Source organism: Populus alba, chromosome 17 (genome assembly GCF_005239225.2).
Source record: "Populus alba chromosome 17, ASM523922v2, whole genome shotgun sequence".
Lineage (NCBI taxonomy): Eukaryota > Viridiplantae > Streptophyta > Magnoliopsida > Malpighiales > Salicaceae > Populus > Populus alba.
In genome coordinates, this window is record NC_133300.1 from 17,013,142 (window position 1) to 17,028,448 (window position 15,307).

General features: G+C 30.1%; 2 protein-coding genes across 3 annotated transcripts; one reads left to right on the forward strand and one right to left on the reverse strand.

Annotated features, from left to right (window-relative positions):
* Window positions 1-1,681: 1,681 nt before the first annotated feature.
* Window positions 1,682-2,969, forward strand: LOC118029738 (ribulose bisphosphate carboxylase small subunit, chloroplastic). Its single transcript, XM_035033657.2, has 3 exons — window positions 1,682-1,932; window positions 2,054-2,188; window positions 2,534-2,969. Exons 1-3 carry the CDS (start codon window positions 1,753-1,755, stop codon window positions 2,762-2,764), a joined length of 546 nt encoding a protein of 181 aa, XP_034889548.1. The 5' UTR covers window positions 1,682-1,752; the 3' UTR covers window positions 2,765-2,969.
* A 5,044-nt stretch (window positions 2,970-8,013) lies between these two features.
* LOC118029736 (uncharacterized) lies at window positions 8,014-10,127 on the reverse strand. 2 transcript variants are annotated; one of them, XM_035033654.2, is made up of 4 exons: window positions 9,996-10,127; window positions 9,263-9,455; window positions 9,088-9,151; window positions 8,014-8,758 (listed from the first exon to the last, which is right to left on the reverse strand). In XM_035033654.2, the coding sequence occupies exons 2-4, from the start codon at window positions 9,421-9,423 to the stop codon at window positions 8,447-8,449; spliced, it is 537 nt and encodes a 178-aa protein (XP_034889545.1). In that variant the 5' UTR covers window positions 9,424-9,455; window positions 9,996-10,127; the 3' UTR covers window positions 8,014-8,446. The 2 variants fall into 2 exon arrangements, with proteins under 2 accessions (XP_034889545.1, XP_034889546.1); XM_035033655.2 differs by lacking the exon at window positions 9,996-10,127 and having other exon boundaries at window positions 9,263-9,985.
* Between the last annotated feature and the right edge of the window lie 5,180 nt (window positions 10,128-15,307).

Here is a 15,307-nt window from a genome sequence, read left to right on the forward strand (position 1 = left end):
ACTCAATAAACTCGTAATTTTGAGGTTATGAGATTGTGATAATATAATAAAAAATAAATAAAATAAATTATGAAACTCAATCTAATAAATCTAATATTGGATAATGAAATTGAGATGACACATAAAAAACAAATTAAAATAAAATATAAAGCAAAAACATAACTCTTGCATTATCCATTACTGTTACGTCATGTATCACAATTCTTTAATATTTAGTAAATTTAATATTGAATAATAAAATTATAAATAATAATAAAAATAATAAATTAATATTTCAACAAACCTTGTTTTACGAGATATGAACAATGAATTTATATATATATATATATTTGTTAAATTAAACATGTACAAGTTCATAAAACAAAGGACATAATCAATAAGAGCTAGCAGGGAAGAAACGGTGAGGGGTCGTGGTGGTGGCATTGAGTGAGAAAAAAATAATAATGGTCTACATATGGTATGAGCCCACATGCTCTTTATAGATGGCCATGAGAAGCTTTTAAAGGCCAATTAAAACATCTAAGACCATTTCCTTTGTTTTCCCCTGAATATGTAGCATTGGGTTTCATAAATACACCGGACCAGACCATCAAAACTTTATCTGGTAAACTAAATTGCATCATTTAAATATTTAAAGAGCCTAATGCATAATTTTGTTTATGACACCTAACAGGCCTACACGGTCCAAACTTGAGGGACCTGGACATCTATGGAGCTTTCAGCTAGTTTAGGGTTTCATTATCGATAATGGAAGCTCCATTTCTTTTCTAATAATTCAAGTTTAAAGTCTTCCTCCTAAAAGCTACATTGTGCAATTCAAGATTAAGCGTAAAAGAGGCTCCAAAAGTCATTTTCGATAATAGTGACATAGATAGATATTTTTTTTATTAAGGTGTTATGTTTAATTTGTATGTATTTCGACTAATCTCATAGATCCTAAAGTTAATGATTATGTAAGCATCCAGTGATTCTAAGAGGATTCGAATTTTTAATTATTGAAAAGTAAACTTAAAATTTAACCCATCGATACCAATCAAAAGTGTTCTTCTTCCAAGTAGTGATGACCATGTTAAAGAAATCAATCCATGCATGTAATATGGTATCAATTTCTTAGAAAAGATTGATTTTGAAAAAAAGGTTACACTTAATTTAGGGCATGGTTCACTTTCATTTTTTAATCCCCTTGATGAGATATTTTTGAATTAATAAAATTTTTAAAAACAACGGTTATTTTATTTTCCGGCACCGTCCAAGCCCACAACACTCCATCCAAATGTGACGTGAACTTAAATGAGTAGAGCCCATAAGTATGAGCTTAACTAAGATGCTCTGGTCAATAGCCGAGAACCACAAGGGTGGTCATGTGCATCTTAAAGGGGCTTGAAAGAGAGAGTAGAAGCCGAAGCTCGGCTCGGCGATAACCTAAAATTAACATGTATCACACATCCATGTCCTCCCGAGGATGAGATAAGGTACTGGAGCTTCTTCCACGTGGCAAATCCATTGTGGTGCCTGACGATAAGGCTAGCATTCCAAGAATTTCCATCCTCATGTGGATAGAATGGTGTCATGCCATCACTTATCATATCCAACGGTCACATTTTGTTCAGTATCAACCACGATAGCTTGTGGCCATAGGATATGAGATAGACAAGTTGAAGCATTATATATACGGTGTGGCAGGAGGACTTCAATCTTACAATACTAGCAAACCACATATAGAGGGTGTAATAGCTAATTAGCTTGTAAGAGATGGCTTCCTCTGTGATTTCATCGGCGGCCGTGGCCACAGTTAACCGCACCCCGGCACAGGCCAACATGGTTGCACCATTCAACGGCCTCAAGTCTACCTCAGCTTTCCCGGTCACCAGAAAGGCTAACAGTGACATTACTTCCATTGCAAGCAATGGCGGAAGAGTTCAATGCATGCAGGTAAAACCTTTTAAACAACTTTGGTACAACGTTGTTAATTAGTTTTATTCTACTTACTTGGAATTAATTAGCTTTCTGTTCTCACTTCTTTTTTCTTTTTTGCTTTTAAAAATGCGTATAGGTGTGGCCTCCAACAGGATTGAAGAAGTTCGAGACCCTTTCTTACCTCCCAGAACTCACTACTGAGCAATTGGCCAAGGAAATTGAGTACCTTCTTCGCAATAAGTGGGTTCCTTGCTTGGAATTCGAGTTGGAGGTGATAAGTCCAATCTCATAATCTTACAATTTTCACTAATTATTATTATCATTGCAAGGTGATAATTAACCATATATAGCATGTTTGGTGTTTTCTCTTGGTGTGCGGAAATTAAAAATAAATTTTAAAAAATATATATAAAAAAGATTTTCAACATATTTCTGATGAAAAAATACTTGGAGCATACTAAATTAAGTGTGCCTGTACTTTTACATTGAACACATTATAATTACAGGTAACTTAATTAAGCATTTAAGCAGATTCTTAGTTCCTCAATATAGTCACATATAAGGTTTGTGATTAATTGTTTTAGAGACACTAACTTGTAAATGTTTGATTGTGCAGAAAGGTTGGGTCTACCGCGAGCACCACAGGTCCCCAGGGTACTATGATGGACGCTACTGGACTATGTGGAAGCTACCCATGTTTGGATGCACTATGGCATCTCAGGTGCTGATCGAGCTCGAGGAGGCGAAGAAAGCTTACCCTAACTCCTTTGTCCGTATCATTGGATTCGACAACGTTCGTCAAGTGCAGTGCATCAGTTTTATCGCCGCCAAGCCAAAAGGTCTCTAAGTCCCAAGATTTGACGAGTCCCTAGCTATCTGTTAGGGTTGCTTTGTTCAAATTGTACCTGGGCTCTGGCAAAAAGATCGTTGCTTTTCCTTCTTTTATTGGGTTTTTGAACATCAATATTCTACTTTGTTTTTGCTTTCTGGATTCGGATGCTGAATCGAACGCTGAGACTAGTTGAATAAAAAGTTGTTTATTTTTAATTTTAGATGATCCGTGCATGTGAAACCATTAATCTGGCATGCCTCTTTGCCTTCAGCATCTTTGATCGATGTCTATGCATATATACAGTGCTGGCTTTAAGGCACCATTAATGGAGGAATGGCTCTTTCCTGTGACTTTAAATTAGTCTAATTCAAAAGGTTATTGAGCATTTAACCTTAGCTCCGAAAACATTGAGCATTTCCTTGTGGATTTTGAGAGTTCATCTCTTAATCTTCCATGGATAATTACATCAGACCTTGAGCACAAGATTGAATGGAACACGATTGTTTAATGTTCTTAAAGAAGAACGCCAATGTGGTTTATCTGCACCAGATGGGTTTCTCTGTTGCATTCAGCTGTTCCCTCCCGATCCTTGGTTTAACTACCTGCCAAATTAAGAGACCTCTTGTCTAAGAAAATAGCCTTTCTTTGGCTTACATTGACATTGATGATCGAAGCAAATTAAGAGACCACAATCCTGTTTAAATTTTGACTATATGCCCCTCAATGTTCATCATCAGCCTGCAACTTTCTGCTTGAAAGCCAGATGATCGCCTTGGAAGACCAAACAGTACTCAACTCCCAGCTCTTTAAAGAATACGTATAATTAAGCAAACGGAGCATTCAAATTTCTTCTGACTCATTGTTTTTCATCAGAACTCTAGTTTAAGTACAGTGGCCTGGAATTCACAGATTTGATTGAGCTACTGTCTAATGCACTGCCTTTTTTATGAAACAGTCACATCCACCACAGAATTCAAGCGTTCTGTACATGTTTTCTACAGGCATCCCAAATTAGCAACTTGAAATTACAAAGTAGATTGACTAGTGTACTCCCTTTTGTTTTCTTTTCTTTCGGGTCTAAATTAAGAATTATCTTCTTGTTTAGAATTGGGAGACTATTCAAACGACAAGAAGCCATGCGAGGCTTAGACAAGCATGATGAACATAAAAAAAAAAAAAAAAAAAAAACCCCACTTCGGCAGCCTAAGTTGAGTGGATAGTATCCTCCCAAATTAAATCTTGGAAGAGAGTATGTTCATATGGTTGGGTCTGTTGTTTTCCTTCATGAATTTGAATGGTTCAGCCATTGATAGCTACACTTGTGGACATGCCATGACGAAGATAAGATGAGGGTGGAGATAAGAAGTGTTCACTCTTTCGTTTTAGCCACCTCACAGTTATTTTTTATTTCTTCATTTTGTGGATAAAATGTCAATTTCAAGGTATTTTCACCAGAAAGATGGTAGCTTGAAGACAACAACAATTTACAAAACTCTAAACCAAGCACGGGTTCCCATCACTGAATTATTAGGCATTTGTTTATCTCGAATCATTGGTCAATTCTTTCTCTGTATTTTTCTTTCAATGATTTTAGTACAATTACTTGCATTTTTCTGTGCTCTCTGCAAAAAAAAAAAAAAAAAAAAAAACTAAATCACTGCATATATTCTTTTCTAAATTATTAACCCCCAACATTAGAATTGAAATATATCTATTGTTTCTTTCCCATAAAACCTGAAAAGGAAATACAAGATTTCAATTTATGGTCTATGGCCGCTGTGCTGGATCAGGTCATTGTCATTCCAACTTTAGTGTTCATCTTTTATAGTCCTGGTTGATGCGTTCTTGTAGATAATCTAAACCATCACCACCACAAGATGTTTTTTCATGAGTCTCCAAACATTATTTACCACGAATCATATATGAACAAAATCGCTTTCTTTTTTGATGGGATCATGACCAGTTATCCGGCACATTAATCGAGTTTACCCGTGTTTGTTTTATAATTATATTATTTCAGTTTAAATAAAATAATATTGTTTGAAAAAAAAATTTAAAACAATACTGTTCTAGATAAAAGTTAATAAATAAATAATTGGAGTTTGCTTAATTGAATTTTATCTAAGTTTAACCTACTTATTTTCCTACATTATTCGAAAGTAAACTCGATTAGAATTAAGTTTCAGTTAGCCACCGAATCGACCTGCCAAGTTTGCTGGATTTTATAACTATTGCTATGACTGTCATTGGGCTTCCACTTCTCTAATGGGCTTGGTCCAGATGACTGCACTTTTGGCTTGGGCTAGGGGTAAAGGGGTATTAAATATTTTACATAGAAGAGACCAAAAGGTAGGCTGAGGCCGCTAAAGGGCTTTCAAACTGTAGATGACAGTGAAGATAGAAGAACTATGAAATTGTCTTCAAGTCCTGTAGAAACAAGATGCGTTAGTAACTCCGAGATGTACAGCTTAATTGATTAAAATTTAATTTAATTTTTTTAAAAAATTATCAATTTGAATCTTATAAATTTTAGGATCAATAGAGAATTACATGTTTGTTAACTTCAGGACCTATGAGATTAGTCGATATATATAAATTGCCCGGATACCCACATTAATAATAATAATAATAAAAAAATATGTGTTTAGGATAATTTTTAAAGAAAATACCCAATATTTCAAGTCTTAAAAATTTATTTTCCAATTTTGTATTCTTGTTAGCATTGAGTTGAAAGACTAGATCCAGGTAATAATTTCTTAATTTTAAATTGTATTTAAATTAACTTTCGGAAAAGGAAATGATTTATGATAACATGATTACTTTGGTACACATAAACGCATAATATGATCGAATGGATCGTTATGAACCAAGTATATATCTAATAATTCTCTTCCTTTTCTTTCATACATTTGTTTCAAGCTGTTGTGTATATATATATATATATATATATGCAATTCCTCTCTTGCAGATGGAATTGATGAACTCGTTAACATTTAAGACTAGGTTGAGTTTTACACGACTATGATCCTGGGCTAGTGATAAATAATTTTCACAAAGCTTTCATACAAAACAAGTTTTTTTTTTTTTTTTTTTATCGGAATAGATTCTCTATTACTTAATTTTGTAAGTGTATGATAAAAGAGTACATGGATCATGAAAATAATACGAGGACTAAGAGAACTGCATGGAGAGGGGAGCATGAGCAGGGAAAGAGCAGCGTGTGTCGTTAATGAATTTGTTGTTCTTGAATCATTTTTATTTATTTTATGATCTAAAATATTTATAATTCTTGTTTATATCAATTTATTTTGTTAAGAGACGATGAAAAATACTTAAAAAATTAAATCATTAATTGTTGTCTTATTAGTCTATTAGTAAAAAAGTTAATGCCCATTACTAGTTATGGTGCCTCGCTATGATATTGGTGAAAAAATAAGTGGGTGGGTGGTATCTTTGAGATGACATATGAACATAAAGAAATGGTTGATGGAAAAGTAGGTGCTTTCTTTATGTAGAAAATTAGTCGGTTTGTTTTTATGTGTTAAAAATATTTTTGAAAAAAAATTGATTTGATTTTTATTTTTTGGTTTTAAATTAATATTTTTTTTGTATTTTTATATTATTTTAATGTGTTGATGTCAAAAATAATTTTTAAAAATAAAAAATATATTATTTTAATATATTTTTAAAGTAAAAAATACTTTGAAAAATAACTATAACTACACTTTCATACATCTCTTAATAAATTCATATCATTAAAAAACATGATAAATAAAAAATAACCGTAACTACACTTTTAAATATCCCTTAATAAATTCATGCCATGAAAAAACATGATGGATAACTTATTTAGTCTTCAAGAGAGCGTGGGTGAGGCAGTATGGTTGGTTGTTTGGACTTGCTAGAATATTTTTTAATGTATAACCATCTATAATATTTTGTTTTTTATATTAATGAAACTCGATAAATAATATATTAGAGAATATGATAGTGATTATGATTCAAAGTATTTTTTTTTAAAAAAAAATATTTATATTTTACATCAGCATATACAAACATTTAAAATTATAAAAAAATAATTTTAAACAAAAATAATTCTTAATTTTTTTAAAAAACATAGCTTTAACCGCGTTTTAAAAAACAATTGCTCATATTTTCTAGCAATTAAACATTTTTGTTTCTTATATAAAATGTAAAGGCTCATCAATGCATTGCTATTGTCATCGATGACAGATAGAGAAGAGAGAAATTAGATGACACGAAATATATTATTATAGGAATCAATTATTTGGAAGCGTGTTGGATATGCTTCAAGCAACCCTGGAAGATGTCTGACTACTTCAACATTAACAATTATGAACTTGTCTTAAATTTTTAGATAATTGAAGCAAACTTTTCTTTATCAAAGAAACTTTTTAGGAGAGCTCCACCTGTCACATGACCATTAAAAAGGATATCAATATTTAATTTTCACTGCCTTCATTTTATTTTATAGAAATTAAGGATAAGTTTACAACAGAATCATCAAAATGAAAGAGTGTAGAGTTGAACGGATCCAGCACTTTCCTGAATCTGTCATATCTCCTAAAAACTATAATCAAGAGAAGAAGCAGACGGTAATACAATTTTTATACACAACAAATTGAGACGGAAGTCAGATTTGAGCTATAAATGGCCTTCAGATCCCACCATGATTACATCCTTACCAGACATTGATGACTTGATTACTAATCTAAGCCACCGCTTAATTCATGTACGGCAAGAAATCAGATCAGGAGTGACAGTTAAGCCAGAATGTAAGAACATAAAGCCAATCCAACACAAACTTCCACTTTCCTCTTATGCTTCTCGTTACTTCAATGAACACGCCTCCATCAATGATACGATATAAACACTCGATGACGAGGAGATGTGTAGGCCATTTTGTCGTAAACAAGTTTGAATTAGTGTGGATTTGGAGGTTTAATGAGTTCATCTTTTGTTGGGGATAAATAAATACCAGTCGCTGGCCAAACCAAATTTGAGGCTACCATGCGGGTGGTTGAAATGAATGTCAATGTCCTGTCACATAGCAACTGCTATCAATCCACAGCTTGACGATGCAACCACTAACAAACTAGAATAAGATATTTGTCTCTGAAAGACCGAAACCATGGGAGTTTCGATGAGAGAAGCAACATATACAGTTTAGTTTTTCTCCCAGCTTATAGCTGACATCACATAACATCAAATAAAATAGTAAGTTACGAGGAAAAGACTTGAGATACAAGAACAGACCAAGATACATTTAACAATTTTCCAATATACATTTACAGGGTAGATGATCAAAATTCAATCACCAATTGGCTCTATACAGGGTTTTTTTTTCATGGTGATCATCCGATGAAAATCCAACGACCCTCCCAATACTAACCCACCTTACCATATATTACAATGACCTGTGCTCTCAAAACATATACTCAAAAAACCTTGCTCGAGAACGCAAGCAAGGTTTTGACCTCTCTTCTTTGTTCAATCAACTACTTACAAGATAATTAGCAATGATCGCCAACGAAGACATATTATATATACAATACTAAGAGCATTTCTCTCAAGACTCCCGGCAAAAAGATTCAAAACTCCTCTTGTTAAATCTGCTGTATCTGTGACTCCGGCGGCGATTTAGCTCCCTTTTATACACACTTAATATTGTGAGTTCTAAGCCACGGCAGGGATGCTGGAATTTTGGCGATCCCTGTTGAGGCAATCAAATCCTTCTACTCTAACTTCGGCTGGCTTCAGCCCAAACTTCATTCTTACACACCCTCCTCCCTTGCACGCAGAAGATGACGGGGATGATAAACCCGAAGGGGATGGGATTGACAGTGGAGAAATTGGAGTGAATTTTTCATCCCCAAATCTGGCATCTTGAATTAATGGGTTGCCAACCCTGGTTGGGGGTGACCCACAAAAAAATGGTGGTGGTGATGAGGCCGCCTGGTTTGCAGGATAATCTGCCCCATGCCCCTCCTGTTAACACCAAGATCATAGTCAAGTCACCACAAACCCTTAACATGAAATTCAGCCTGCAGCATCCTATCCACGCACAGAAACATTGAATGACCAGCAAACAAGCTGGATATAATTAAACCGGTAAAAAATATAACAACAAAATATCCTCAGCAAAAGAAAATAATTCCAGTTCAGATGCATCCCATATACAATTGAGGCTTAACAAAGATTATGCATCAACAATATCACTTCCATACATCAAAACTATCAGTTTCGAATACTTCCTGCGTAAAAACTGCAACGTCGTTCTAACTAACGTCCAAACAAAAAAGACAGCACCAGTTTACCTTCATGAGAATAATGTCCAGAAGCTCTGCCCCAGCTTTTGAATCACACATTTCGGCTTGATGACTGTCATTCAAAACAATCATTAAAATCCTCCAGAGTTGCAAAACAACCTGATAACCTTACCCCAGAAGCAGAAATTAACAATGATGGCAAAAAAAAAAAAAGACAGTATACCTCACGGGCCATCTCAAAGGCCTAATGGGATTATTAGCCAAAATTCCCACTCGCCGAGGCTTCGGACAAACAACAGGACCCTTGTAATCAGAAATCGAAACCAAACCTCTTCTCTCGTCGCAAAAGGTAATTGCGTTCTGCTGAAGACTGACTTGATTCATCCTCAAATTTGTACAAAATATCCACAACAGTCCTTAAAAATACCACAGCAACCATAACACAATAATTTTAGACTCAAAAATCATATTTTTCCAAAATAAAAAAATTAATTAATCCCCATCTAAATCAACATAAATCAAAGAACTCTGATCTAATCAGAACCGCAAATAAAATTTTGACAAAAGAGAAAAAAAAACAAAAACAACAAGAATTTTCAAATCCGTTTCGAATTCTTTAATTTTCTTCTACTTTCTAAGCGACCAAACAAGAAGGAAACACAGATCTAGACGAAAACCAATAGAAAAAAAACCAATAAAATCAAGACCAAAATGAACAAAAAACCCAGAAATCCCTCTTATTCCCCCTAAGAAAATGAAGAATTAACAAAATTCCATATATAAAAAAGGTAAATACCGATTCCAAAATCATATATAAGAATTATTAAAAAAAAGCCGAGTAAGCCAAAACCAGATCCGATCAAAACTTACAATAGCAAGGCCAGATCTGCTTAATTTACAACCGTACAAGCGTAAGTATATACGGTATGAATATAGGTAGAGAGAGAGACGAGTACCTGAAGAAGAGGGGGGAGGGGAGAAAAGGGGTGTGCCTGCCACGAGGGAGAAAAGCACAGACCGAAGCGGGGTTGGGATTTTATAAAAAGAAAAAAAAAAGTAGTTGTCCTTGTCGACTGACTTTTGGTAAAATATTATAAAGATCTTTACTCTTACTTGATCGGAGAAACGGTCAAAGTGAGCAAAGGGTTAAACATGGTCAGCATTAATATTAACCAGCTATTTGAGCCTCAATTCAACGTAGGTGAACAACCGTTTGTTTTTATATTTTTAAAAAATTAAAAAATTATTATTTTTTTATATTTTCAGAATATTTTAATACACTAATAACAAAAATAATTTTTTTAAAAATAAAAAAAAATATTATTTTGATATGTTTTCAAACAAAAAATACTTTAAAAAACAACATCTATCACAATCTCAAGCATCCCTAAATATTTTTTCAATAAAATAAAAATTGAATATACATATATTTAACTAAATACGCATCAAGAATTATTTATACTAGTAAATTAAAAAAATCACTAACAATAACTAAAAATAAAAAAGATATATATAGATTAATATATTTGACCTTACAATACAAGTTATATATTATGTTGTGTTCAAAGACTTTATTTATTAAAAAATAATTTTTTTAATAAAATAATAATATAAATAGACATATATATAAAATTGATTAAATAAATAAAAATAATAATATTATGCAAGGTCATACATATTAAAAATATTATTAAAAAATAAATATTTATCATTTTTAAAAATAAATTTTATTTATATTAAAATATAAAAATATTATAGATAAATTAGAATAATCTCTTTTAAAATTAAACACATATAAAATAATTAAAAACAATTATTATTTTAAATAATTTTAATATATATTAAAGAATTCAGGTTAAAAAATTTAATTTTTTAAAAATTATAAAAGAGCTAAGAGTTCATGTGTCGGTGGACTTGGCATTAATTTATTAACCTTATAGTAAATGCGAGTGTTTTCTACTTTCATAAGAGATGCATTTTTTAAATCATTAGAAAAACATTATGTCAAACAATAGCTACATGTTAGCAATAACTAAAGATATGGATTGATCAAAATAATTATGGATATCATTGAATCAACTTTTTTTTTTATTTATATTTTATTTATTATCTATTAAGTAAAAAAAATACATATTTATATTCTATTTATCGAACTTTTATATCTATATAAGTATGCCTTATTTGACTATTATATCATATTTTAAAAAAATAGTAATATAAAAGGAAAGTTACTTAGATAATCTTATAATTTGGTCTTCATTTCACTTTGCAACCAATTTCTTAAATATTACATTGTTCATCTTATGTCAAAGTAGATTTAGAAAATTAACAAAATAACAATAATATCCCCGCAAGCTAACAATTATCACACCACTTATTCTCTCTCTTCCACGTCACATTCTCTCTTATCTCATGCTCTTTCTATCAAACACAAATCTAGAAGAAATAAATCAAACACAAATTTGCCTCCTCTATCATCTTCTATCTCATGTTTTTCTTATATGGAACTTAACAACAAAAAAATATGTTCCAATTCTTTTGTTGAATTGAGATTTTGAAATTTATTGCTAGTGCGTTTTTTTGTTGTTAAATCCTTAGAATATAAGTTTTGTTTCCTCTACTTTACAAATAAATTACTTAAAATTGAAAATGAGAATCCTAAAGGCACAATACCTTAAATCTTCATGTGTGATTATTGATTAAATCTTCTTAAAACTGTTCACATTCCAGGCCTAAGATTAGCAATCCATGATATGGTGCATTGTGTGACTGTCAAGATTTTATTTTAGCAATCCACTTATATGAAACCTGTGAAAATATCTCAAATAACAAAATAATAATGTAAAATTGCAATTAAAAGATAAAAAAAAGGGCTCAAAATGAATGTATTGAGCTCAAAACTCAAAGTATGTCCCTTGTAGAAAATGTTTACAAGTGTAGTGGTAGTTGTTTTTTTAAATATTTTTTGCTTTAAAAATATATAAAAAATAATATTTTTTATTTTTTAAAAAAATTATTTTTAACATCAACACATCAAAATAATCTAAAAATATTAAAAAAAAATTGATGAAAAAAAGCCTCATTTTATAGAAATATACACACAATAAAGCCTCATTTATTCATGAAAAATAATTTTTAAAAACTTATTTTATAATTTTTTTGTATATGTATTTATTTTAGAAAAATTGATCAATAAAAAATACTCTTTAATTATAAAAGAATAGTTTGGTTTTTTTAAAAAATTATTTTTTATTTATTTTAGATGAAAAATACTTTTTAGAAGTTGTGAGAAATTCAAAAATATATTGTTATTTATTAATTAAATTAAATTTGATCCCCAATATCTTAATTGTTATATATTTTGTTTTGAATTTTGTTCTTCAATTTCATTACTTATAATTCAATTTAATTTTATATTAACTTAGATCCTTATTTTTTTTTATCTTTTTTTTAATTGAAATATTTCATTTTCATATTTGATTTATATTATTTTATATATTTTATTTGAGATAATTCATAAAATTAAATTTAAAAATTTTAATTCATAATCTTTTAATCTTTTTATTTATTAGCTTTTGTCTCTATTTTTCTATGTCTATTTATATATAAAATTTAATTTTATAATCTTTTAATTTTTTTAATTTGTTAGATTTGATCTCTATTTTTTTTATTTATATATTGAAATAATTTATGATTTTTTTTAATTTCATCATTTTTTTTACGTGTCATGTTTTGTCTATTTTTTTTAATAAACTTGAAAAAAAATTAAAATATTCAACTTATTTTACATGAATTAATCAAATATTTAAAAATATTTTTAATTTTATTTTTCATGATAATATGAAATATTAAAAATTAATTTATTTTATATAAAAATTATTTTAAAAAAATATTTTTTCAACAAACAATCAGCCCATTGCTTATCATTCAAGCATGTTTTTTTTTTTTTTAAAAAAAAAAATCTTTTGTTTTAACAATAAGATTTCATCATTGGAAAAAAGGGAGCAGTAAATGATTTGAGGTTGGACAAAGATCACATGAAAGAAAATCATTACCCCAACTGGATCTCAGTTCCCATCAAGCTGGCTCCCATGAACTCACTTCGACCAGTTTGTAACTGAGGTTCAATCTGTTAGTATTTTTAAATTGTTTTAATTTTTAAATTATTTTAATATATTAACATTAAAAATAAAATATTTAAAATAAAAAATTATTTAAATATTTTTATAAAAAATATCACTTTAAAAAACAATATTTATTAGTCTACCTAACATCCAATTCGACTTTTTCGGGAAACCTAGGCACAGAAAATTATTATTGTTTTGAGGGAAAAGATAGACAGAGACCAGAGGGAGAGGAGAGAGAGAGAGACAGCGTGCGCTTCTGTTTTTTGCACGGGCGTCATTTACGCACCGGAAAATAAGGAACCGTGTAAGAACAAAACCACGGGTCCCATTCCAGTCGTGTAAGAATCATAGACGTCTATTACTTTGACTTCACAAGTCTTATTCAGATACGTGTCCTGCTCCTGATTAAAGATTCTGTCTTGAGGGAATCCAATCAAGCACGAGCACCACGTTGTGGCACTGTTTGAAGATTTTTTTTAGAACAGCTTTTTGAACGTGTGCTCGTGAATCTCTAGGCAAATGAAGCTCATGAACTAACTATCTTAGGTTATAAAGCAGGGGAGAGTAGTAAATATTGTTTTTTTTTTTTTTTAAATATTTTTTTAATCTTAATATTGAAACATCAAAACAATAAAAAATATTCAAAAAAATAATTTTAAACTACTATATTATTTTGAATATTAATATTGAAACATCAAAAGAATAAAAAACATTAAATATATGTATTGTTTTTATAAAGTTATGTTACCTAAAAATAGTTTGAGAAAATTGAATTTGCTAAATTTTGAATTTATTTTTTCCTTTTAACATTATTAACGTAAAGAGCATAGTTATAAACCTAATCGAATTTATCTGATAACTTATTAATTTAGAATTTTATTACAGATGAGTTTTATTTTAAATTAAAGTGAATATTGATTGAATTAAACTTAATTAATTTATAATTCAATTCAAATTAATTTAGCCAAATTCGAATGAATGTTGAACAAATTGATTCTATTTTTTTTAAATCTTTTAATTTAAAATAAAATTATTTTAAGCCCATTTCCTCGTCAGATAGCTCAAATATGCCTCAGGACAACTGAGGAACCATCGTTATATTGAATTTGAAGTCTGCTGAGTGGATGGAAATTATTTGATGACTTTCTGGGCTTAGGCACACGATGAATTGTTTATTCTGGGCCTTCTTCCGACCTATTTTTTTTGTCCAGACATTATGTTGCGTTTAAAGAAAAGAAGAGGTATTTAAAATTGAAATTTGGTTTTTTTTTTAAAATATTTTTTTTTTTAAAATATTTATAATATTTTTTATTTTTTAAAATTTATTTTTATTATCCGCACATTGAAACAATTTAAAAATATAAAAAAATTAATTTGAAACAAATAAACAAATAAATAAATAATATTTTTTATTTTTTAAAAATTAATTCTTAACACAAAAAAAAATGATTTCATTGTATTTTACCTTTTCCATTGTACTATATGAAATTACATTTTACATATGGAGTTAAATAAAAAAATCAAAAAATAATTAAAATACAGATACACCAACAATCAACACTCACTCTCTCCATTCCCGGCATGTCTCTTCCAGAATTCATGATCCCTCTCTTTTAAAGTCTAAACCCTAAAAATGTGTGTGATATACATGGTTGTTTAGTTTATCAATAAGTAAAAATGAGCTCGCTGCTCATTTTAGCAGTGTGCTTTTTTGTTGTCATTGTTTATCTTAGAATTAGTTTTGCTATTTTTTATAGTATTGCGCTAGTATTTTAAATTAAGAAAAAACAACTATGACACCAATGGTTAGGGTTTAAAAGCAGTAAATAGTTCAATCTTCCAACCCATTCAAAAGGAGGGAGAGATATGTGGAGGAAAACAATTCTTTTTATTCAGCAAATTATGTTCACTACTAAAATATCATTACATATAAGCCTTTTGTAGAGATAAAAGATTATGATGTATTAAGCTAAATCATACATGATCTAAGAAAATAATTAAAGAATGAAATTGGGTAAAAACGAATGAAAAACTAGCGCGAGTCAACCCATATAACTTAGAGGGAAAATGATGAACCAACTTAGGATAACTAGTCAAACCTGTCACTTGAATTATAAAGTTAGGATAACCTGATAGAATTT

What these genes read in the sequence shown, in the direction of transcription:
- LOC118029738 (XM_035033657.2), top strand. Translation starts at nt 1,753, where the DNA reads ATGGCTTCCTCTGTGATTTCATCGGCGGCCGTGGCCACAGTTAACCGC. An exon ending in GAAGAGTTCAATGCATGCAG is followed by an intron (nt 1,933 to 2,053) that starts GTAAAACCTTTT and finishes AAATGCGTATAG; the next exon opens with GTGTGGCCTCCAACAGGATT. An exon ending in GCTTGGAATTCGAGTTGGAG is followed by an intron (nt 2,189 to 2,533) that starts GTGATAAGTCCA and finishes TTGATTGTGCAG; the next exon opens with AAAGGTTGGGTCTACCGCGA.
- LOC118029736 (XM_035033654.2), bottom strand. Translation starts at nt 9,423, where the DNA reads ATGAATCAAGTCAGTCTTCAGCAGAACGCAATTACCTTTTGCGACGAG. An exon ending in CCTTTGAGATGGCCCGTGAG is followed by an intron (nt 9,152 to 9,262) that starts GTATACTGTCTT and finishes TTTGAATGACAG; the next exon opens with TCATCAAGCCGAAATGTGTG. An exon ending in TGGACATTATTCTCATGAAG is followed by an intron (nt 8,759 to 9,087) that starts GTAAACTGGTGC and finishes TGGTGTTAACAG; the next exon opens with GAGGGGCATGGGGCAGATTA.